At 44.5% G+C, this 26,317-nt stretch overlaps 1 protein-coding gene across 1 annotated transcript in view; it reads left to right on the top strand.

The window, feature by feature from the left end:
- The first annotated feature begins 23,290 nt into the window (after positions 1–23,290).
- The window catches only part of POU4F2 (POU class 4 homeobox 2), a 3,160-nt gene continuing 133 nt past the window's right edge, over positions 23,291–26,317 (top strand). The window contains exons 1-2 of the mRNA XM_075335642.1: positions 23,291–24,099; positions 24,416–26,317. The exon at positions 24,416–26,317 is cut by the window's right edge and continues 133 nt beyond it. Coding sequence (XP_075191757.1) covers positions 23,893–24,099; positions 24,416–25,351 — 1,143 coding nt within the window. The 5' untranslated portion in view covers positions 23,291–23,892 and the 3' untranslated portion in view covers positions 25,352–26,317. The remainder of the gene's footprint in view (positions 24,100–24,415) is intronic.

Genomic DNA, 26,317 nt, shown 5'->3' with positions numbered 1-26,317 from the left:
GCCCCACTCCATCTCCCCTGGGTACTCGCAGCGGCAGTACTCCTTTACCGTGAACCACGGGTGGTGTCACAAACTCTCATCCCCTGTAAATAGTCCCCCTTTTACATTTGAGTGGCCACAAGCCCCCGGGTCCGGAGACCCTCGAGCCACAGCAGCGACCCCGAATCCGAGCGGTTTGACCGCTGCAGGGGCGGCACACTATCTAAATATAGGGCCTGGGTCATAGCTTCCACCAAAGAACCATGGGAAACATGGAGAGCCAGAGTGTCTTTAAGCTCTTCAGAAAGGCCCCTCTAGAATCGACACCTGAGGGTGGCATCATCACAATGAACCTCAGTGGACCATTGCCGAAATTCGGTGCAATAATCCTTAGAGGTGCTGCTTCCCTGTGTCAGGCTCATGATCTGTGCTTCAACAACTTGGATACTGTCAGGTTCATCGTAAATTACACCTATTGTGTCAAAAAAGTTGTCAACAGAAACCTATTCTTTTTCACCAAAATTTTTTATTATGGCAGTGGAGCACTGTAGAGAGCCTTCATAAAACTATAAACCTGTCCCTGCAACTATGATTTTGATAATTCAAGACAAGGTGTACCCCAATCAGGACAGTCCTAAACTCTGGAATTAAAACCTAACCTTGTATCACTGACATCAATGTAGATGGGGCAAAAAAGGACCAGGGTCAGACTAGTTTAGGCACCTGACCATGGGAATATAACTGAAATACCTAGCTCAAAGGGGGAGCGTCCATTCTCCTGTTTGTACAAGGAATTACACCAAACAAAAAAAATGAGCCTAAGCATAAGTTGGTATACATGCAGTGTATAAGCGCTTTGAGCTAGGCGTTCATTTATATAGCTTCCCAGGGGCAGGTGTCTGAATTAGTCAGACCCTAATCGGTCCTTCTGCCCCATCTACAATGATGTTGGTGACACAAGGTGAGGTTTTAATACTGGACTTAAGGACTTTATTAGGGTACATCATGTTGTGGTGGGATTGCTTTTATATTTTTTTATACACATGTGGTCAAAATTGTTGGTACCCCTCGTTTAATGAAAGAAAAATCCACAATGGTCACAGAAATAACTTGAATCTGACAAAAGTAATAAATTAAAAAATCTATGAAATTGATCAAATGAAAGTCAGACATTGCTTTTCAACCATGCTTCCACATAATTTATTTAAAAAAATAAAACTCATGAAATAGGCCTGGACAGAAATGATGGTACCATTAACTTAATATTTTGTTGCACAACCTTTTGAGGAAATCACTGGAATCATACAATTACTGTAAGCGTCAATGAGACTTCTGCACCTCTCGACAGGAATCTTGGCCAACTCCTCAAGAGCAAACTGCTCTAGTTGTCAAATGTTTGAAGGTTGCATTTTCCAGACGGCATGTTTCAGCTCTTTCCAAAGATACTCAATAGGATTTACTGTAGGTCAGGGCTCATAGAAGGCCACTATAGAATAGTCCAATGTTTTCCTCTCAGCCATTCTTGGGTGTTCTTAGCTGTGTGTTTTGGGTCATTATCCTGTTGCAAGACCCATGACCTGTGACTGAGACCAAGCTTTCTGACACTGGGCAACACATTTCTCTCTAGAATCCCTTGATAGTCTTGAGATTGCATTGTACCCTGCACAGATTCAAGACACCCTGTGCCAGATACAGCAAAGCAGCTCCAGAACATAACAGAGCCTCCTCCATGTTTCATAGTATGGACAGTATTCTTTTCTTGATATGCTTAATTTTTCCATCTGTGAACAAAGAGCTCATGTGCCTTGCCAAAAAGTTCAAATTTTGTATCATTTGTCCATAGAACATTCTTCCAGAATCTTTGTGGCTTGTCAATATGTAGTTTGGCAATTTTCAGTCTGGCTTTTTTATGATTTTTTTTCAACAAAGGTGTCCTCCTTGGTTGTCTCCAATGAAGTCCACTTTGATAAAACAAAAATGGATGGTGTTATCTGACACTGATGTTCCTTGAGCTTGAAGTTCACCTATGATCTCATTAGGAGTTTTTCTGGGCTCTTTTGTTACCAGTCATATTATCCGTCTCTTTGATTTGTCATCAATTTTCCTCCTGCGGCCACATCCAGGGAGGTTTGCTACTGTCCCATGGATCTAAAATTTCTGAATATGTGCAACTGTAGTCACAGGAACATCAAGCTGCTTGGAGATGGTCTTATACCCTTTACCTTTTAACATGCTTGTCTATAATTTTCTTTCTAATCTCCTGTGACAACATTTTCCTTCACTTCCTTTGGTCCATGTTGAGTGTGGTACACACTATGTCACCAAACAGCACAGTGAGTATCTGTAGCCCTATATACAGGCCCACTGACTGATTACAAGATTGTAGGCCCCTGTGATTCTAAATAGTGGACACACCTTGATTTAATATATCCCTTTTGTCACATTATTTTCAGGGGTACCATCATTTCTGTCCAGGCCTGTTTCATGAGTTTTAGTGTTTAAAACATTCTGTGGAAGCATAGTTGAAAAGCAATGTCTGAGTTTCATTTGTTCATTTTCATAGATTTTTTATTATTACTTTTGTGAGATTCAAGTTATTTCTGTTACCATTGGGGCTTTTTCTTTCATGAAACGAGGGGTAACAACAATTTTGACCACGGGTATATATATATATATATCTCAAAAAACGTACTATTACTATATACCGTATTTTTCGCTTTATAAGACGCACTTTTGTTCCCCCAAATTTTGGGGGAAAGTAGGGGATGCGTCTTATAAACCGAATATACGGGGGGGTGTACATATATATATATATATATATATATATACTGTAGTGTCCGTTCTTGAGCGGTGCTGGGGGCAGGTGACAGCTAAGGGGGACAGCGTTTGATCTCCTGCTCCCGCTCATATAATATGCACAGCCGCTGTCCAGCAGTGTGGTGCTGAAACTGCATCATGCTGAGGGGCTGGAGGAGCGGGGCATATTATATCTGCCTGTCCTCCCTTTGATCGCACATGATTCCCCCTGTGTTAGATATGGCCCCCGTGCTGCTGCCCATAGTAAAATAAAAAAAGCTTTACTCACCTCCTCCAGCGCTGATCTCCGGTCTCCTGCTGCTGTTGTCTGTGATAAGGCACGCAGAGATGATATCACTCTGCCGTGCCGATCACATGACCGGCAGCAAGAACCAGGAAGTAAGGAAGCCGGAGCTCAACCGCGAGGAGGGACAGCGCTGAGAAGGTAAGGAACGAGTGTTTTATTTTATTATGGGCAGCAGCATGGGGGGCATATCAAACACAGGGGAGATGTGCCATCTATATTGGCCATGGGCAGCACACATGGGGGCCATATCTAACACAGGGGAAGTGTGCCATCTATAGGGGCCATTGGCAGCACACATGGGGGCCATATCAAACACAGGGGAGGTGTGCCATCTATAGGGGCCATAGGCAGCACAGGGGGACGTGTCCCAGTACAATGGGGCTATATTCAATATAAGGGGGCCATATCCAGATTAAGGAGGGCTAATTTTAGGATGGGGGGCTATGAGGGACATATACCCTATATGATTTGTTAGACGGACACTGGCATTATAAGATGGACCCCATTTAAAAAAAAAATATCTTTTCCTTCACCAAATTTGGGGGTGCGTCTTATAATCAGGTGCGTCTTATAAAGCGAAAATTACGGTACTTACTGAAGAGTATATAATCATTTTATTTCTATTTTAGGTTACCACTGTTAAATGACCAGTGTGAACATGCTCTTATGTACTACATTTATACCAATTTATGCTCCAGCTCATTTTTTTGGCTTTGCTGAGATTCCTTGTACATAGTTCAAACAGGAGCTTACCCCCTTTGAGCTAGGCATTTCATCTACATAGGTTCCGATAGGCAGGTGTTTGAACTAACCCCGGTCCATCTCTGCCATCATCTACATTGATGTCAATGACACAATGCATCATCTACATTGATGTCAATGACACAATGGGAGGTTTTAATACAAGAGGATAGGACCGTCCCGATACAACTTAAGTACCCTATTTATCTCTATGTATTATTACTACTTACTACAGAATACAGTTGAAACCAGAGGTTTCCATACACTATCTGAAAAGACACACATGCATGTTTTTCTCATCAAGAAATCAGAATAAACTTTCCCATTTTAGGTCAATTAGGATTAACAAAATTATTTGAGAGAGAGAGAGAATATTTTAAAGCATTTTTATTACTTTCTGAAAAGTCAAAAGTTTACATACATTTCATTAGTATTTGGTACCATTGCTCTTAAACTGTATAACTTGAGTCAAATGTTTTGTCTTCATCACCTGAGGAAGACCACATTGTTGTTGAAACACATTGTGGCTATAAGGGACCATTAATGAAAGGTTTGTTTTTTTACAATCTCCAAAAAACATCCCCTGGTTTCCTTTATTCAGTTATAGCACTCCATTAGACCGGCGCTTTTGTTTCTCTGCATATCTATTCCCCTGTGGGAAGCCTGGCAGGAGCAGCTTAGAAAAAAGGAAACTGTGAAAAACCATAATTACACCTCTTTGGATACCGGGTGCAACGCTAGGAGACCACAGGATCTGCGGTGATGTCACACTGTGTCTGATCACATGATGTCAGGACTAAGCGCACTACAGATAAAACGTTAACGTGCAGCAATAGGAGCATTCCCGCAAGCAAAATCCAGCCTACTACTGGGGTTGTGCGGGGGCGCACAACCCTTTAAGGTGAGCAGAAAGGAAAGGAAAGCTTTTTAATATATTAATCCCACCGGTGCTTCTCATTGCGCCCCCTATTTTTAACTTTCTCTTGCGTATTTTTCCATTTGGGCTCTCTAGTTTTTCAGTAGAAACTGGTGACAAAACCTAAAGACATCTGATGCCATTTTGACATTAGTGGTCATCAGTTTAGGCATAAAACTGAACCAGATGGCCTGAGACTATAGAAACCCTGCCTTAGCCTTTTCTTGTTTCTGTATAGTAATAACGTTATTACGTGTTACTGGAAATAATAAGCCCACATGATTAATGTCTAACACCAGAAAGTAGAATGCAAAGAGAAAAAGTCATAAAATTATTATTATTATTATTATTATTATTATTATTATTATTATTATTATTATTATTATTATTATTTTTATTATTATTTTAAAAATATAAATTTTGGTCCATTTTGGGTTTAAATAAGTTCTAATTTAAAAAAATGTACTTAGATTTCAGTATGCAAGCAAATAGAAGGATTTAAGCGCATTGGCAGGTAAATGTGAAATACATAGATACATGATAGAGGGATAGATAGAGGTATAGATAGATAGATAGATAGATAGATAGATAGATAGATAGATAGATAGATAGATAGATGCGTAGATAGATACATAGATGAAACCAAACGTTTCCAACAGTATCTAAAAAGACACATATGCATGTTTTTCTCACATGAAATCAGAATAAACCTTTAGGTTAATTAGAAACCAAAATTATTTATACTTGCCAAATGCTAGAATAATAATAGAGAGAGAATGTTTTAAGGCATTTTTATTACTTTCTGCAAAGTCAAAAGTTTACATATACTAATGCGGGCGTCACACGAGACGATATATTGTGCGATATGTCGGCGGGGTCATGTCGTAAGTGACGCACATCCGGCATCGTTTGATATATCGTAGCGTGTGACAGCTACGAGCGACGGTGAACGAGCAAAAATACTCACCTTATCGTTGCTCGTTGACACATCGCTCATTTTCAAAAAGTCGTTTCTTCTTCTCTGCGCCGGTTGTTCATTGTACCCAGGTCAGCACACATCGCTCCGTGTAACACCCCCAGAACGATGAACATTAACCCTAACAAAGTCAAAAGAAAGGAATTACATTTAATATTGAGAGCCTTGCATGGAAATGTCTCTAGCCATGAATCTGTCACTAGTCTCATAATGAAGAGAGACAGCCATAACAGTCCCCCCCTCCCCCTTTTAACAAGAAGCCTCAGGACTCTCAAGATTGAATACATCCGACTTGTTGTTCACCTCCCATGTGAACAGACCCTTATGTCTACCAGTAACGCATACAGGCTCTGGGGACACCACACATCTCATAAATCCTGGGAACAATGTTAGGGGTGTTAGGTACTGGGGATAGCTCCAGCCGAGCGCCCATAGGGCTGACAATGTCCGCAAGACGATACGGACCAAGACTCTTAGAGCCCCGGATGCACGCTTCCATGTGATGTTATAATGGACACCCATACAAGATCATTCACACACAGTTCCGGACTTGGACGTTTTTTCCATGCATACGTTTGGAAACTGGCAAACTTCCTAAAGTATGAACAACAGAGGTAACACCACCCAACTGCAAAGCTATACTCTCATGAATCACGGCCTCACCCCTCTAACCACAACTATAAGGGGACCCTGAGGCCTAAGATTAACCTCAGGAGTGGGATGATTAATGTGATGGCCCTTGCGACTACAGAAAAAAAAACACCCCTATCCCACGGTGAACCCCAGGTGGCTTAGTATGAGATATACCCCACACCTAAATGGGTTCATCTAGATCTACTAGAGGGACCACCTCCTGAGGAAGAACAATGGGGAATATGGTCCTAGTTGGTCACTCTCTAAAGCATCTGTCCACCCTTATAGCTAAGGTCATGTGTCTCCAACGACTTAGAAGCAGGATACTGGACCAGAGAGTCCTTCCACCGATCAGACAACCCTGAAAGAACTGACTCCACAGAGTCAGATCATTCTATTGGATGTCTGTGGCCCATCTCTGAGCAATACTCCTCAGCCAGCCATGCCCCCTGTTGGAGACTACGGAGATTTAATTTCACAAGGGAGACACTATCAGACCAGGGCCAGAGCCACAAAGAACTTGTCTACCAACCGCAAAGCCACAGCTGTCCGGCAGAGAAAAGGCCCAAGACTGGGGATCTCCCTGCAACAGGGAGACTACGATCTTCATCGGCTGTTCCTCACTCCCTGATGAACGAAGGTGGAGCTTAAAATAAAGCCTGCAAGCTCCCTCAAAAAATTTTAACTTGTCACGCTCCCAGAAAAACTGTCTGGGAGGGCAACCTTAGGTTCAGGCTGTGTCTGAGCTGCCACCACATGCTGCAGATGTTGCACCACCTGTGAACGCATCTCCACTACCGCCTGTGACAGATACAGCAACAGGCGCGTTAATGTAGTAGCCTGAGCCATATGGCCACAGCAAAAAAAAAAGGTAGGGATGGTTATTATATCGCGGTTGTGACTATGTGTAGAATGGTATATGAAGCCAGACATAACACAACAAATGGTGCACTGGGGAAACTATAACAATGGTGGGTCCTAGCGCTAGTGAGGGGGAAAATGGGACAACTTCTTCACTCACCTGCAGCTATACCCTGCACTCTTGACCAGTCCCTATACAGGTTACGCACCTGTCACCCAAAAAGATACCTGAGACTCTGGCAGACCCTGTAAAATCCCTGGCTAGTGAGCTAGCAGGTGAGGGACGCTAGCCCCACCGCTAAACTAATAAAACAACCAGGGAAGGAAAGACAGACAGGGAAAAACAACAACAGATGGCTGCAGTCAACACCAGGACAGCAGCCTACACAGCAACTTACAAAAAGGGTTTTACCAGCCCCTTCCACCACCAGGCCAAGCATCCAAATTAATCAGAATAACCAGCACCCTCTACTGAGAACAGAGGGTATATGTAGGGACTGGGAGTGGTTCCAAACCAGAAACACCTGAGAAGATAATGTGAATGCTGCTGGCAAGGAAAATTGACATTAACCCTAACATAGCTAAAAGAATGGAAATACCTTTAATATTGAGAGTCTTGCATGGAAATTACTCTCTAGCCCTGAATCTGTCACTAATCTCATAATGAAGAGAGACAGCCAAGACAGAAGCATACTGCCAAACTGGTTACATAATGGCTTAAGGATAACAAAGTCATTGTTTTGGAGTGGCCATCAGAAAGCCCTGATTTCAATCCTATTGAAAATATATGGGCAAAGCTGAAAATGCAGATGTAAGCAAGACGACCTACAAACATGGCTCTGTCACACCAGATCTGTCAGGAGGAATGGGCCCAAATTCCTACCAACTATTATGAGAATCTTGTGGAAGGATATCAAAATATTTGACCCAAGTCATACAATTTGAGGGCAATGGTACTAAATACTAATGAAATATATGTAAACTTTTGACTGCAGAAAGTAATATAAATGCCTTAAAACTATCTCTCTCTTGCATTATTTTGGCATTTTGAGAATCTAAATAATTTTAGTAATCCTAAAACGGGAAAGGTTTATTCTAAAGGGTGCTTTACACGCTGCGACATCGCTAGCGATATATCGTCAGAGTCACGTCGTTAGTGACGCACATCCGGTGTCGTTAGTGACATCGTAGCTTGTGACACCAAGGAGCGACGATCAACGATTGCAGAAACATCAAAAATCGTTGATCGTTGACACGTCGCTCCTTTTCATAATATCGTTGGTGGTGCATGCCGCTGATTGTTCGTTGTTCCTGCGGCATCACACATCGCTATGTGTGACACCGCAGGAACGACGAGACGAACATCTCCTTACCTACCTCCACCGGCAATGAGGAAGGAAGGTGGGCGGCATGTTTCGGCTGCTCATCTCCGCCCCTCCTCTGCTATTGGGCGGCCACTTAGTGACGCCGCTGTGACGCCGAACGAACCGCCCCCTTAGAAAGGAGGCGGTTCGCTGGTCACAGCGACGTTGTTAGGCAGGTAAGTACGTGTGATGGGTGTTAGCGATGTTGTGCGCCACAGGCAGCGATTTGCCCGTGACGTACAATCGACTGGGGTGGGTTTGTTCGCTAGCGATATCGATAACGATATTTTAGCGTGTACAGTGCCCTTAAGTTTGTGTCAGATAGTGAGAAAAACATGCATATGTGTCTTTATAGGTAGTGCATGTAAACCTCTTGTTTCAACTGTAGATAGATACATAATAGATTGATAGATACGTGATAGAGGGATAGATAAATAGACAGATGGATAGATAGATTGATACATGATAGAGGGATAGATTGATAGATACATGATAGACTGATAGATAGATACATGATAGAGGGATAGATAGAGTGAAGGAAATGATTATTTGATCCCTTGCTGATTTTGTAAGTTTGCCCACTGACAAAGACATGAATAGTCTATAATTTTACGGGTAGGTTAATTGTAGTGAGAGATACAATATCCAAAATAAAATCCAGAAAATCCCATTGTATAAATTTTATAAATTTACTTGCATTTTGCAGAGAGAAATAAGTATTTCATCCCTCTGGCAAACAAAACTTAATACTTGGTGGCACAACCCTTGTTGGCAAGCACAGCAGACGTTTTTGTAAGTAATGATGAGGTTTGCGCACATGGCAGGAGGAATCTTGGTCCACTCTTCTTTGCAAATCATCTCTAAATCATTAAGATTTTTAGGCTGTCGCATGGCAACTTGGAGTTTCAGCTCCCTCCATAAGTTTTTTTAGGCCACTCCACAACCTTAATGTGCTTCTTTGTGAGCCACTTCTTTGTTGCCTTGGCTGTATGTTTTGGGTCATTGTCGTGCTGGAAGAGCCAGCCACAACCCATTTTTAATGTCCTGGCGGAGGGAAGGAGGTTATCACTCAGGATTTTACAGTACATGGCTCCATTCATTGTCCCATTGATGCAATGATATAGTCCTGTGGACTTAGCAGAGAAACACCCCCCAAAACATAATATTTAAACCTCCATGCTTAACAGTGGGGATGGTGTTCTTTGGGTCATAGGCAGCATTTCTATTCCTCCAAACACAGCGAGTTGAGTTAAGGCCAAAGAGCTCAATTTTTTGTCTCATCTGACCACAGCACCTTCTCCCAATCATGCTCAGAATCATCCAGGTGTTCATTGACAACCTTCAGATGGGCCTGCACATGTGGCTTCTTGAACAGTGGGACTTTGCGGGCACTGCAGGCAGGGGCGGGCGGGGCCGGGAGGCAGGGGGGCAATTTTCCCCCAGGCTGCTCTCCCAGCTACTGTAGAGGGCCGGCCGCCTGCTGCATAATGTCATTATAACACACATGGCCGCGCACAGTGAATTGCGCGCGACCGTGTCTCCTGTACTATGATGTGGCTGGGCCGGGCACTCTGACACATAACAGGCGCAGATAGTGCTGACCAGCCGCAAAGTACAGGAGACACGGCCATGCGCAGTTCATAGTGTGCGGCCATGTGTGTTATAATGACGTCATGCAGCATGCGCTGCCTCCATACAGTCGAGGAGCATCAGACAAGGGTTGCGGCTACATCCCAGTGGCTAGAAGCTGCCTGGGTAGTGGGCGTGACTGGCTTTGTTAGTGGGCGTGGCCATGTTTCCTCCTGCCCATTATAATCATTCAGGCTTCGTCTCCCCCCTGCACCTCCCCTGCACCCCCCATATGGAGGTCTTACATCAGTCCCCCGCTTCTATTATAAACAACTCCAGGACACCTGGAGTTTCTTTCTGTTATCAGCTGTGTTGCTGAGGCCTTGCCCCTTATGAGCACGTGGGCGTGACGTCGCCACAGGTCCTTTAGCCTACAGGGATTTACCATCAAACAAGTCTGTGGCTGCACGAGAGACAAGAGAAGTGTCCCCCAATCATCAAAAGTAAAAAGATCCCCAATATGTGATTGTGTCTGTGTGTTTATGATTGTGTCTGTCTATGTGTGTGATTATTTGTATGTGAATGTTTTTAAATATCTATATGCGTCTATGTGACTACAGTATATCTGTGTATGTGTCTGTGTATACGGCTGTACGCAAGTGTCTGTAGGTGTATACGGCTGTACACAGGTCTCTGTGTATGTGTATACGGCTGTACGCAGGTGTCTGTGTATGTGTATACGGCTGTACGCAGGTGTCTGTGTAGGTGCATACAGCTGTACGCAGGTGTCTGTGTATGTGTATGCAGCTGTATGCAGGTGTATGTGTATGCAGCTGTACGCAGGTGTCTGTGTATGTGTATACGGCTGTACGCAGGTATCTGTGTATGTGTATATGACTGTACGCAGGTGTCTGTGTATGTGTATTCGGCTGTACGCAGGTGTCTGTGTATGTGTATACGGCTGTATGCAGGTGTCTGTATGTGTATACGGCTATACGCAGGTGTCTGTGTATGTGTATACGGCTGTAGCGCTGTGTGCGCACGTCTATACCATGTCAGTGTACATGTCTGTATATGTGTACACATCTCTGTACTGTATGTTTATAGTCCGTGTTTCTGGGGTTGTGTATGTGTGTAAGATGCCTGTATGTAAGGCTGCGTGCCCACCATCAGGGTTCACAGTGTTTTGGATTCAGAGTGTTTTTGCTACATTGTACAGTACAAGCACTGTGGATGGGATTTCTAGAAATCCTATGCCCACTGCGTCTACAGACCACAGCAAAAACTGACCTGTGGTGCGGCTTCCCGAGCCCTGGCATCTCAATTTATTGCTGTGTAGCCACAAGTGTCTCCACAGAGAGAACAGAAGAGAGAGACCACAGCGGCCCGAACCCTGACTGTGGGCACAGGCCGCTGTGGTCCTTGCGGAGAGCACTCGCGGCCCCGCAGGAGAGGATCATGGACATGTAGCCTTATAGTGTATTGTGCATGTGTAAAACGTATCTGTAGGGCACAACACTAAATCTATACAGGTGAGTGCCCCCCATTAGGCATCCTCATGGTGTGGACGCAGCGTGCTTTCTCTGGTGGAGACGCTAGGCTCCGGGGCGGGTGAACGTGATGTCTGTGCCCACCATCAGGCATCCTCATGGTCTGGACACAGCGTACTTTCTCTGGTGGAGATGCTAGTCTTCTGGGCGGGAGATCGTGCTGTCCTTGCCCACCATCAGGAGTCCTCATGGTCTGGACGTGGCATACTTTCTCTGGTGGAGACGCTTGTCTCTTGGGCGGAGATCGCGCTGTCCGTGCACACCATCAGAGTGACTGTCAGCGGATTTTCATTGTATTCTCCCGCTCAGAGCACTAGCATCGCTGTTAGAATAAATTGACATGGTGAGGATAGGAAAGCAGCACCACAGGTCAGTTTATGGAGCGTCTAAAAGAGAGAGGCGGGGACTAGGACCGAGGCAGAGCGGCAGACTGTGGCCGTTCTCACTGCGCCCGATTGTGGGAGCTCCTGAAGAACCCTGGCGGGACTAGATGCCAGGGGGAAACGCGTCGAGCGAGCAAGCGGTTTCCAATACTGTGCCTGCAATTAGAGTCCTGGCGATCTTATTGAAGGATTGCTGGCGGTCTGGCGATTGGTCCATATCTTCATTATAAGATAAGTGTATGAGTACATTATCATTACATGCTTTACAGTGCAATACCTAGAATGGGAGTTTGATCCACGAGGCTGTCATTTGGCTATACGTATAGACTATAGATGTGTGTGCTGACGGGGGAGTCAACTCCATGATTGGTGGCATACGGCTATTGGCCCGTGGACAGCCATGTGCTATGGTTGAATGTGTAGGACAACAGGCATTTGTACAGAGTGCTCTATGAGTGTTATATTATTACAGTTACAGTATGTCTTATGAAGGATTGTCCTGAAACCAATCTTTACATCTCCTACAGCCATTTTAGGTTTGATAGTCAGCCTGTAGAGCCACACCCATATGTGTGTCACATGTCATTAGGGCTATCCCTAATATTTTAAAGCATTTGCACCTTTTGATAATTTGTTTTGGCAGTGCAGCAATATCCTTCCTGAGCACTCCCACATTCCCAGACTAGTTGCACCTTCATTGTAGTGCAGGGAGAGGAGGGCGAGCCGACGGAGAGCGGGGGCGCCATTGCGCAACTTTAGGGTGCCGACCTCCGCAGGACAGGTAGGGAGGAGTGACAGGGTGATTGTCCACTCCCATGCTGCACTGCGGCATTGATTTGTGTATATATATGCATATGTGTGTATTGTCTTTTGGGATACGTTTTTAATCTTTAATAATAAAAATTGAAAATTTTAAGGGTTTTCTCACGGTTTTCAATATATGATCCCTTAATAATCATCTATAACGGTTTTGTTCTAGCGTCTAAAAGAGCCCAGGGGGCCGAAGATTTCTATAAATCCATCCACTGTGCCTGTACTGTACAATGCAGCATTTTGGACTGAGTGAAAACACTTTGCGTCCAAGACGCTGCTGACACTGATCGTGGGTGCGTAGCCCTAAGGGGTACTTTGCACGCTGCGACATCGCAGGCCGATGCTGCAATGCTGAGCGCGATAGTCCCCTCCCCCGTCGCAGCAGCGATTTCCTTGTGATAGCTGCCGTAGCGAACATTATCGCTACGGCAGCTTCACATGGACTCACCTGTCCTGCGACCGTCGCTCTGGCCGGCGACCCGCCTCCTTGTTAAGGGGACGGGTCGTGCGGCGTGATAGCGACGTCACACGCCATGCGGACAATCGGAGCGGGGGGGCGGAGATGAGTGGGATGTAAACATCCTGCCCATCTCCTTCCTTCCGCATATCCTACGGAAGCCGCAGTGACGCCGGTAGGAGATGTTCCTCGCTCCTGCGGCTTCACACACAGCGATGTGTGCTGCCGCAGGAGCGAGGAACGACATCGGACTGTCGCGTCAGCGTAATCATGGATTACGCCGACGCTGCACCGATGATACGATTACGACACTTTTGCGCTCGTTAATCGTATCATCGAGCCTTTACACACTACGATGTCGCATGCGATGCCGGAAATGCGTCATTTTCAATTTGACCCCACCGACATCGCACCTGCGATGTTGTAGTGTGCAAAGCCCGCCTAAGGGCTCGCTCACATATGTGTTAGGGAATTTCATTTGTCTTTCCATGTTTATGAAAGGAAAAGTGAAATTAACCCCTGCACTGTGACGTAACTATGTGACCACCCTATGGCCTCCTTCATGTGTCCGTGTATCTGGTACGTGTTGTATCCGCTTTTTTTCACGGGTACCATACGTACCCATTATAAGCTATGGTGCTGCTCGCATGACCGTGTGTGATCCCTACAGAGACATCTGTTTTTTTTTCCCAGCAGCGCACATGAAAGAGCCATTAGAAGTCTATGGGGCTGTGAAAAACACATACAGTACACAAATGGCATAAGTGTATAGTCCGTGTGATAGCCATGTTCCATACGAGTTTAACATTGAAAATATAGGATAAGCTTTGCAATTGTTGTACATGTAGTTAGCTGGGTTATGGTACTTTATCTATGTAGCAAGTGTGTTTTTGCTTCTATATCAATACAGTAAGCTCAGTTATGGTACCAAATTTAAGCAGTAAGCTTAGTTCTGGTACTATGTCTATGCAGTAAGCTTGTTCTGTTTCCGTAGCTATGTAGGAGGCTTGGTGTCCTGTTGCTGTTTCTATATAGTAGACTGAGTAAGTACGATTTTGTTCCTGTATGAGTACAGCAAGCTCGGTTCTGCACCTGTATCTCTGTAGTAAGCTCGGTTCTGCTCCCATACCTCTGTAGTAAGCTCGGTTCTGCTCTCATATCTCTGCAGTAAGCTCAGTTCTGCTCTCAGATCTCTGTAGTAAGGTGAGTTCTGCTCCCTTATCTCTGTAGTAGGCTCGGTTCTGCTCCCTTATCTCTGCAGTAAGCTCAGTTCTGCTCCCTTATCTCTATAGTAAGCTTGGTTCTGCTCCATTATCTCTGTAGTAAGCTCGGTTCTGCTCCCTTATCTCTATAGTAAGCTCGGTTCTGCTCCCTTATCTCTGTAGTAAGCTCAGTTCTGCTCCCTTATCTCTGTAGTAAGCTCGGTTCTGCTCCCATATCTCTGTAGTAAGCTGTGTTCTGCTCCCATATCTCTGTAGTAAGCTCAGTTCTGCTCCCGTATCTGTGTAGTAAGCTCAGTTCTGCTCCCGTATCTCTGTAGTAAACTCGGTTCTCCTCCCTTATCTCTGTAGTAAGCTCGGTTCTGCTCCCATATCTCTGCAGTAAGCTTGGTTCTGCTCCCATATCTCTGTAGTAAGCTTGGTTCTGCTCTCATATCTCTGCAGTAAGCTCAGTTCTGCTCTCAGATCTCTGTAGTAAGGTGAATTCTGCTTCCTTATCTCTGTAGTAGGCTCGGTTCTGCTCCCTCATCTCTGCAGTAAGCTCAGTTCTGCTCCCTTATCTCTGTAGTAAGCTTGGTTCTGCGCCATTATCTCTGTAGTAAGCTCGGTTCTGCTCCCTTATCTCTATAGTAAGCTCGGTTCTGCTCCCTTATCTCTGTAGTAAGGTTGGTTCTGGTCCCTTATCTCTGTAGTATGCTCGGTTCTGCTCCCATATCTCTGTAGTAAGCTCGGTTCTGCTCCCATATCTCTGTAGTAAGCTGGGTTCTGCTCCGTTATCTCTGTAGTAAGCTCAGTTCTGCTCCCGTATCTGTGTAGTAAGCTCGGTTCTGCTCTCATATCTCTGTAGTAAACTCGGCTCTCCTCCCTTATCTCTGTAGTAAGCTCGGTTTGGCTCCCATATATCTGCAGTAAGCTTGGTTCTGCTCCCGTATCTCTGTAGTAAGCTTGGTTCTGCTCCCATATCTCTGTAGTAAGCTCGGTTCTGCTCCCATATCTCTGTAGTAAGCTTGGTTCTGCTCCCATATCTCTGTAGTAAGCTCCTTGCAGTTCCTATATCTATGTAGTCATCTTGATTCTGTTGCAGTATCTATGTAAGCAGTAAGCGTGGTACTGTTCCAATATACAGTATATGTACCAGTCTGTTCATAAAGTCTGTTACCACTGCTGCTTTAATGCAGCGGCCAGAGATAAACAGACCAAAGGTGGGCTGCCTCAACTTGAGGGACACTGCCTTATGATTGCCCCACAGGCTAAAATGTACCATCCAGCCCCTGACTGCAGGATTTTAAGCCATTACGGAGTAATATATTAACAGTGGTTTTCTACTTGACAGTGGTCCCAACTGCCTTGAGATCATTAACAAGTTACCCCCATGTAGTTTTAGGCTGATCTCTCACCTTCCTCATAATACTGGATACCCCATGAGGTGAGATTTTGCATGGTGCTCCAGATCGATGTTTATTGACACTCATTTTGTATTTCTTTAATTTTCTTTCTATTGCACCAACAATTGTCTTCTTCTCACCTAGCATCTTACTTCTGGTTTTATAGCCCATTCCAGCCTTGTGTAGGTCTCTGATCTTGTCACTGACATACTTAGAAATCTCTTTGTTCTTGCCCATGTTGTAGAGGTTAGAGTCTGACTGATTAATTGAGTCTGTGGACAGGAGTCTTTTATAGAGGTGACAATTTAAGACAGTTGTCTTTAATGCAGGTAATGAGTTGATTAGGAGCGTCTAAGGGTACTTTCACACTTGCGTTTTTTTTCCTTCAGTCGCAATCCGCCGTTTTGTAAAACAGCGGAATCCGTTAACGGATTCCGCTGCTTCCCATAGACTTGTATGGACGACGGATTGCGAGTGATGGACCTGCGTTGCTTCCGCCGGCCGACGCTGCGTTGCTTCCGCCGGGCGGAAGGAACACAGCATGTAACGTTTTTTGAGCAGCGGAATCCTTAGGATTTCGGTGCACATGCTCCCTCTGGCTCCCTGCACACGTAACCAGGGTACACATTGGGTTACTAAGCAAAGCGCTTTGCTTAGTTACCCGATATTTACCCTGGCTACGTGTGCAAGGAGCCAGTGCTAAGCGGTGTATGCTGGTAACCAAGGTAAATATCGGGTAACTAAGCAAAGTGCTTTGCTTAGTTACCCGATATTTACCCTGGCTACGTGTGCAGGGAGCCCGACACTTCCCCTCTCGGCTCTGCCCCCTCCCACACTCCACTCCGCATGTACACACGCACGCACACACACACACACACACACACACTCACCTGTCCCCAGCCATGCAGTCCCCGGCACTGACGTCCTCAGCGCCATGGCCCTGCTCAGCTCCATCCACCCCGCACTCCGCCCCCCGCACACATTCTCGCCGGCGGAGCAATCAGCTGATCACCCGGCGACCGGCTGCTGTGAGCGATCAGCTGATCACCTGGCGGCCGGCTGCTGTGAGCGATCAGCTGATCATCTGGCAGCCGGGTGATCAGCTGATCATTCACAATAGTCTGCAACCGGTAAAACTGTAAAGAAAAAAAAAAGCAGATTCCGTTGTTTTGTACGATCTGTTGCATCCGTTGTGCCACTATATGCAACGCATCCGTTGCATCTGTCACACAACGCAATGCAACAGATGCCGTTCAACGCCAGTGTGAAACTAGCCTAAGTGGTCTGTAGGAGCCAGAACTCTTAATGGTTGGTAGGGGATCAAATACTTATTTCTCTCTGCAAAATGCTAATAAATTTATATAATTTATACAATGGGATTTTCTGGATTTTTTTTTGGATATTGTATCTCTCAAAGTTAAAATTAACATACCCTTAAAATTATAGACTGTTCATGTCTTTGTCACAGGGCAAACTTACAAAATCAGCAAGGAATCAAATAATTATTTCCTTCACTGTAGGTATATAGATAGATACATGAAAGATAGATAATAAATAGATACTGTATATAGAGGGATAGATAGATACATGAAATATAGATATTAGATACTGTAGATATAGAGCTATACATGATAGATAGATAGATAGATAGATAGATAGATAGATAGATAGATAGATAGATAGATAGATAGATAGATAGAGGGATAGATAGATAGAGGGATAGATAGATAGAGGGATAGATAGATAGATAGATAGATAGATAGATAGATAGATAGATAGATAGATAGATAGATAGATAGATAGATAGATAGATAGATAGAGGGAGGGATAGAGGGATAGATAGAGGGATAGAGGGATAGATAGAGGGATAGAGGGATAGATAGATAGATAGATAGATAGATAGATAGATAGATAGATAGATAGATAGATAGATAGATAGATAGATAGATAGATAGATACTGTAGATTGAGATATAGAGAGATACATGATAGAAAATAGATAGATAATACTCTAATTGACATATGTGTTATACTGCACCTTTCCTTTGAAGGATAGAAGTGAAGTCAGAGACTTGAGCTGATTTTTTCTGTTCGTTTTCACTTATTCCTTGACTCCTACTGTGCTCCATCACAATACTCCATAGACTGATCACCAGACGTCAGGGCTCACTCCAGCAGTTTACACCTTCATGTACAAGGCTGACTGAGTTTTGATAATATGGTGATACAATATAAAGCAATGGTGAGGTCAAGAAGGAGAGAACCTTGAGCATGCCTCATCCAGACACAAAAGAGTTAACATCCGTCATTCTAGGGTTACAGACCCTAGCTCTCTTACCTGTGGTACATTTGCTGGTAATTCTCCATGACTTTCCACCTGCTAATACCAGAACAATGCTCACACTCTTCCAGTGCATTCTAGACTATTTCTAGATTCTTGGATTACACAGGAGATGTTCTTATAAGACGCAAGATCCCTGCTGTACATCTCCATTACCTTCACTTAGGACAGAATTAACCCTGTGAACTCCCATTAATTCTTTTCCTGCCAAGCTGAGGTTCTGGCACATCAGAGTCATTCACTGCAATCACAAGACACAGGAGGAAAGACTCAGAGATTCAGTGTAATGTGTGATCAAGACAAGTCGCACATAATATCGCATAGTGTGCATGGGTCTCCAGGATCAGCACTTACAGAACCGAATCTGAGCTGCCTTTTCGTTGTCACTGATTGGCCCTAGTTTCTCCATCACATGGCACATTAATGCCACTGGCTGTTCCCAGACATTGGAGGCAGGGTCTCCAGATGAGCTGTGATCAGGCGCTTGCAGGCTCGGCCCAGGCTCAGGGCAGCGCTTCCGATTATCTCCCAGTTCATCTAACAGCAGGAAAAGTGAAGTCAATTATTTCAGCAGAGTTTTCATGAATTTCTTATAGCGCAGTATTTACCGCACACAATGGTGACAAGAGTGCAGCATTTTGGAGATCTGTTGTCACTTGCTATTAAGATCAAGATTAATGCAAATTGACTATAAGCGTTTCCCAATTCTCCAGTGTCAGAGAATACATTATCTCCTCTCAGCCAGTAATTAAGCTCCAGAAACTATACTGTGCTGTGTCTTATTTACTGGGGTGCAGCAGTACAGCCCAACAGAGAGTACAGCAACTTCTAGGAATTACTACAAGGACTGCATTATAAGTATGCACAACACAATACATAGCAGGGAGCTGAGGAAGCTATCATCTATCATCTATCTATCATCTATCTATCATCTATCTATAATAATAATAATAATTTTATTCATTTATATAGCGCTATTAATTCCATAGCACTTTACATATCTATCTATCTATCATCTATCATCTATCTATCATCTATCTATCATCTATCTATCTATCTATCTATCATCTATCATCTATCTATCATCTATCTATCTATCTATCCCTCTATCTACAGTATATATCATGTACCTATCATACATCTATCTATTATCTATCTATCCATGCATCTATCTTATTTATCTATCGATCTATTATTTATCTATCTACAGTGTCTATCATGTATCTATCTATCCATCTATCTATCATCTATCTATCATCTATCTATCCATTATCTATCTATCTATCTATTATCTATCATCTATCTATCAATCTGTTATCTATCTATCCATTTATCTATCACTCTCTATGTGTCTATCTCGTTCTATCGCTAACCATCTCTATCTATCTATCTATCTATCCATCTATCTATCCCTCTATCTATCTATGTATCTCTCCATCTATTTATCTATCTATCCCTCTGTTTTTCTATCCCTCTATCTATCTATCCCTCTATCTATCTATGTATCTCTCCATCTATTTATCTATCTATCCATCTGTTTTTCTATCCCTCTATCTATCTAGCTATCTATTATCTATCTATCATCTATCTATCCCTCTATCTACAGTACCTATCATGTATCTATCATATATCTATTTATCTATCTATCTATCCATCCATGTATCTATTTATCTATCTATTATTTATCTATCTACAGTGTCTATCATGTATCTATCATCTATCTATCTATCATCTATCAATCAATCTGTTATATATCTATCTATTTATCTATCACTCTCTATCTATGTGTCTATCTCGTTCTATCTCTAACCATCTGCATCTATCCATTATCTATCTATCTATCTATCTATCTATCTATCTATCTATCTATCTATCTATCCCTCTATGTATCTCTCCATCTATTTATCTGTCTATCCCTCTGTTTTTCTATCCCTCTATCTATCTCTCTCCCCATCTATCTATCCCTCTATCTGTCTCTCTATCTATCCATCTTTCTATTCATTTATCTATCCCTCTATCTATGTCTGTCTATATGGAGCAGAGCTAAATTTTCCATGTGGACTATGTTTTATCACTGTGTATTTGTCTGTTTATCCTACTAGAATATATACGTAATATCTAATGAAACGATACAATATTGATACAACAGAAATATCAGCCATGTGCAGCTCTGACTCTCCCAGTCCAGCACTTTCTTGTCCATACTTTGTCATTCTTCCCTCTCGGTATCTCTCATACAGGCTCGTCCTATGTAATCCAGTGTATTGTGACCAGTCGCTGTGCACACAGGGGAGATGTATGGCCGTCACACCGACTAGTCCCCTTTATATAATAATTACAGCAGTGAATGCCCCTTGAAGAGTTGGCAAATTCCACGAACCTTGTTAATTAGAAGCTCGTTGAGAGCTGCGGCCGCGGCGGGTGACGCCGGTGTGGTTAACCCTCTCCTGCCTGGCTGTGGAGCAGCGGTCATTAATGGCAGCCCCGCCGCCCCCGGCGCTCGCACGGTTTATGGCGCGCACTGTATTAGGAGACTATGGAGCCGCTCATTTTCTCCACTATTATGAAAACTAATAAATTCGTCAAGGCGAATTAAGCATACAAATCAGATGAGGCAGAGCAGATTACATATTGAAGTGCTGTGTCTCCCCGGCCTAAATGAAATTCCAATCTAATAATTCCTTCCTGGGCCGCCCATAATTTGCTTAGAGATGTTGTCGGACGTGGTGCACAGCGCTATTCACACGGTAATTAAATGATCCTCAAGCTCTTAACTTTGATTTATTTCATTTCTTCAGAATGGCGACAGTCAGAGATGTACAATGCAATTCAGGGGTTACCCACCTCCAACAACAGCAGCCCCGGAGCCTAGAGGACCGGGCGCAGACCAAGACAACGCACGGTCCCGGCTCACAGACCAAGAAAACGCATGGTCCCTGTTCACAGACCAAGAAAACGCACGGTCCCGGCTCACAGACCAAGACAACGCACGGTCCCGGCTCACAGACCAAGACAACGCACGGTCCAGGCTCACAGACCAAGACAACGCACGGTCCCGGCTCACAGACCAAGACAACGCACGGTCCCGGCTCACAGACCAAGACAACGCACGGTCCCGGCTCACAGACCAATAAAACGCACGGTCCCGGCTCACAGACCAATAAAACGCATGGTCCCGGCTCACAGACCAAGAAAACGCACGGTCCCGGCTCACAGACCAAGACAACGCACGGTCCCGGCTCACAGACCAATAAAACGCACGGTCCCGGCTCACAGACCAAGACAACGCACGGTCCCGGCTCACAGACCAAGACAACGCACGGTCCCGGCTCACAGACCAATAAAACGCACGGTCCCGGCTCACAGACCAATAAAACGCACGGTCCCGGCTCACAGACCAATAAAACGCACGGTCCCGGCTCACAGACCAATAAAACGGATGGTCCCGGCTCACAGACCAATAAAACGCACGGTCCCGGCTCACAGACCAAGACAACACACGGTCCCAGCTCACAGACCAAGAAAACGCACGGTCCCGGCTCACAGACCAAGAAAACGCACGGTCCCGGCTCACAGACCAAGACAACGCACGGTCCCGGCTCACAGACCAATAAAACGCACGGTCCCTGTTCACAGACCAAGAAAACGCATGGTCCCGGCTCACAGACCAATAAAACGCACGTCCCTGTTCACAGACCAAGAAAACGCATGGTCCCGGCTCACAGCACAGGAGCCTGAGGATCGGGGACTGTGCCGCCTGTGAAACGTACTGTCCCGGGCAGCAAAGGGTTATTCCCCACAGAATGCAAGTTGAACCCTTCATCTCTGTAGCACAACTAAATCTATTACAGCGAGTGTCTGTATATATGTGTATACATTTTATATATATATATATATATATACTGTATATAATAAGTATGTGTGTGTTTATAAATGTGCGTGTATGTGTTTATGTGTATGTGTCTGCATGTATATACATATATATATATATGTGTGTGTGTGTGTGTGTGTATTTATATATACTTGTGTGTATATGTACATCCATAAGCATGTGTGTCCGTATGTGTGTGTGTGTATATATATATATATGTGTGTGTGTGTGTGTGTGTGTGTTTTTATGTTTATGTTTATGTTTATATACACACACACACACACATATATATATAATCATAGTGAACTGCAAAACACAAAGGTACAAAAACATAATATGAATAAATGCAAGTGAAATTATGCCAGAACGAGTTTGATAATAGTGAAGTAATACAGTCTATGAACCCCAGTTATCTATAGATTCAGGTCGAAATCTAAAAATAGCACTGGGGGAGGGGTCACTTTTTAAGCAGGTGTGAGAAACTATTAAAGATGAATAGCTGAACAACCAGCTAATGCCCCACTGCCCTCAGTATTTAGCTGTGATCAACTTGTAGTGTCTGCAGTATGTCTGCAGAGTATGACACCTAAGATCATACATAACATCTCTGCCCACTATGTCAATGTATTAGGCACATTAGGGGACAACTAGTGAGATAACAGCAGTTTACTAAATATTAATGGAAGACAAAAATACAAGCAGCAACAATGACCAGAACATCGTGGGGAATATTACTAGTAAGATAAAATTTTAAGGCGAAATATGGATTGCAAAAAACATGCAACCTAATATATATATATATATAAATTATATTACAAGACATATTTAACTGAATATAATATATGTAATATATATGTATATTTATATATATATATACATGTGTATATATATATATATATATATTTATTTATATATATATATATACATATATATATATATATATATATATATATATATATGCAGGTATACATATACACCCTATATACGCAAACACAGCATACACACATATATACACACACATCATGCACGGACACCATATAAATAAACACTACACACACACACACACACACACACTCGCAGAGCTGTCCAATCACAGAGGAGCTCGGAACCCTTAGAAGACAGAGGCAGGATGTGCCCTGCATCCAATCCACGTCGATACCTCCCTTCTCATAGACTACCTGACAGGCCAAGGTGTAGAGCAGAGCACCAGCATCAGGAGCAGCATCCGTCCAGGAGAAGCAGAGGCTTCCCGTAGGGAGAGCTAGGCAGACACTACAGTGACAGGAAGAGTTAGAGGAGCCACGCAGAGTTCTGCAGGATGGTGGGCACAAAGGCTACATGGCACAGTATCTCAGTAACGTAGGGCTGAGGGGGCACTGGCCTGGGACACATGGGCACAATCCTCTTGGCACCTGGCTCCCCTCCTCATGTCCAGGGCTTGCAGATCGGTCACTAGGAAGACTCTGAGCTGCTTCTTAGTAGCCAGGAGTATCAAACATTAATAGCAGGAGAGAGGAGCCCCTGGATGGGAGGAGTAATAGTGGCAGCAGAGAAAGGGAAATATTAGAAGATCTTGTATTTACTCTCAGGGGGGAGGAGGAGGATAGAGAAAGCCTCGTTCCTCGCAGGGACATTCTCAGAGACAAGCCCGGGCTGTGAGGAGCCAGCACGACCACCCCAGGCTGCTCTCTCTAGATCTAGGGGTCCTGCGCCCCTCCACCACCGCTCACCATGATGATGATGTCTCTGAACAGCAAGCAGCCCTTCAGCATGGCCCACAGCAGCAGCAGCCTCCAGGATGAGGCCAAGTACTCTGCCCTGCACTCCTCCTCCCCACACTCTTCGTCGTCGGCCACCAGCTCCCCCAGTATCAGCAGTGTGCGGACCGGGGGCGGCGGCTCGGAGGCGATGAGGAGAGCCTGTCTCCCAACCCCACCGGTATGTAGTGCATGCTCACCGCTCCAGGCACATCCTGACAGCCCCTTTATCTGCTTGATGTTTTTTTCATGTCTGCACAGCAAATCACCCGACACATCCCGTGTTTCCCCCCTCTCTGCTCCTTCTGTCTTTTGCCTCCACTTATGTATGCAGCCGGTCTTGCCTTTCATATTAATTTTTATGACCTGGGATGTTGCATGTATCCCGAGTTGTGTTCTCTCTTCTCTCTGTACCAGGATTTTTTAACATTCTGGAAAAGTTTTAATCGCTGAATTCCCAGCAGACAGTAATGTGTGCTTTCTATTTGACATTGCAGAGCAATATATTCGGAGGTCTGGATGAGAGTTTGCTGGCCCGTGCTGAAGCTCTGGCTGCTGTGGATATAGCGTCTCAGTGCAAGAGCCAACACCACCACCATCACCCTCCCCACCACAGCCCCTTCAAGCCGGACGCCACCTACCACACTATGAACACTATCCCATGCACCTCTGCCTCCTCGTCCTCCTCAGTGCCCATCTCCCATCCTTCTGGAGGGGCTGGCTCCCACCATCACCACCACCACCACCACCATCACCACCACCAGCCCCTGGAAGGAGAACTTCTGGACCACATTACTCCAGGGCTAACATTGGGGGCCATGACAGGACCAGATGGCTCCGTGGTGTCCACTCCAGCTCACCCTCACATGTCAAGCATGAATCCCATGCACCAGGCTGCACTTAGCATGGCACATGCCCACGGGCTAGCATCCCACATGGGATGCATGAGCGATGTCGACGCCGATCCAAGGGACTTGGAAGCCTTTGCTGAGAGATTCAAGCAGAGGAGGATCAAACTCGGGGTGACTCAGGCAGATGTGGGGGCTGCCCTTGCCAACCTGAAGATCCCCGGGGTGGGCTCCCTCAGCCAGAGCACCATCTGTAGGTTTGAGTCCCTGACTCTGTCCCACAACAACATGATCGCCCTGAAGCCCATCCTGCAAGCCTGGCTGGAGGAGGCCGAGAAGTCTCACCGGGAGAAGCTCACCAAACCTGAACTCTTCAACGGGGCCGAAAAGAAGAGAAAACGCACGTCTATTGCGGCCCCCGAGAAAAGGTCTCTGGAAGCCTACTTCGCCATCCAGCCCAGACCGTCATCGGAGAAGATCGCAGCGATCGCCGAAAAACTGGACCTGAAAAAGAACGTGGTCCGGGTCTGGTTCTGTAACCAGAGGCAGAAACAGAAAAGGATGAAATACTCTGCCGGGATATAGACTAAAGCGGGGATTTTCTACTGGACCGAGAGCCTTTATTCTTTGTATATAGCCGTACCCACAGGACACCTCCTAATTCTGTAGGTCCTTGTGTCTGGGGTAAGTGTTATGGACCAGGACTGCACAAGTAAGATCCTTTTTATTATTTGCCCGATTTCTTCAAGTGTTTGTAAGACAATGCGGATGCGGGAAAGAGACTGAAGCTGGAGACTTGGAGACGAGTGGAGGAAATAATATATCAGAAAGATTTATACATATACAGGACTTCTATTTTTACTGTGATGATGAGTATATTTGTCCCCTGTTGTGACTCCAGATAACATCACCCCAATGTATGTATCACTATTTTATTACTATTATTTCGTTTACAATCAATTGTTATCAGCATATGGGGATGTGTCGTTTACAAAGTTCCAAGGTGATTTGCTGCTTTTCAATCTTTTTCACATAAGTTAATGCACAGAAAACACAGGATTTAATACAAATGTACATGAAATCCATGATCATCAGCATGTGTAGAGTCCCCACAGGGCCCGCAGTCCTCCTCTCGGATTGTGGCTGCTGCATATTTAATGGGGATCCCCACATCGCCAGACAACCTGCAGATCTAATCGTCGGTAATAAATATCGGCCTGTACACAGCTCCATCCATCCACACTCCCAGCATTGGGCCCTGTGTACAAGCAGTAGTGTAAATAGTGCGTTTTGTTGAACACAATACACACACATAAATATATTCTGACCGGTTTTTGCTGTATTGATTCCAGGTTTTCTGTCCCGTGTGACTGGATTGACTTGTTTTTGCTATAGACGATTTTATTTATTATGGTAATGTATTAAGTTATTTCAAATGTTGATTCGTCTTTTATTAAAAACAAGAAAAGAGAGTAAAAAAAAAAAATCTTTGACAGTTGTTTGTAAAGAAATCTTATTTTATCAAAGTTTGTCTGGACTGTGTGAAACCTC

This window comes from Anomaloglossus baeobatrachus, chromosome 1 (assembly GCF_048569485.1).
Source record: "Anomaloglossus baeobatrachus isolate aAnoBae1 chromosome 1, aAnoBae1.hap1, whole genome shotgun sequence".
Taxonomy (NCBI): Eukaryota; Metazoa; Chordata; class Amphibia; order Anura; family Aromobatidae; genus Anomaloglossus; species Anomaloglossus baeobatrachus.
This window is presented reverse-complemented; position numbering and strand designations above follow the sequence as displayed.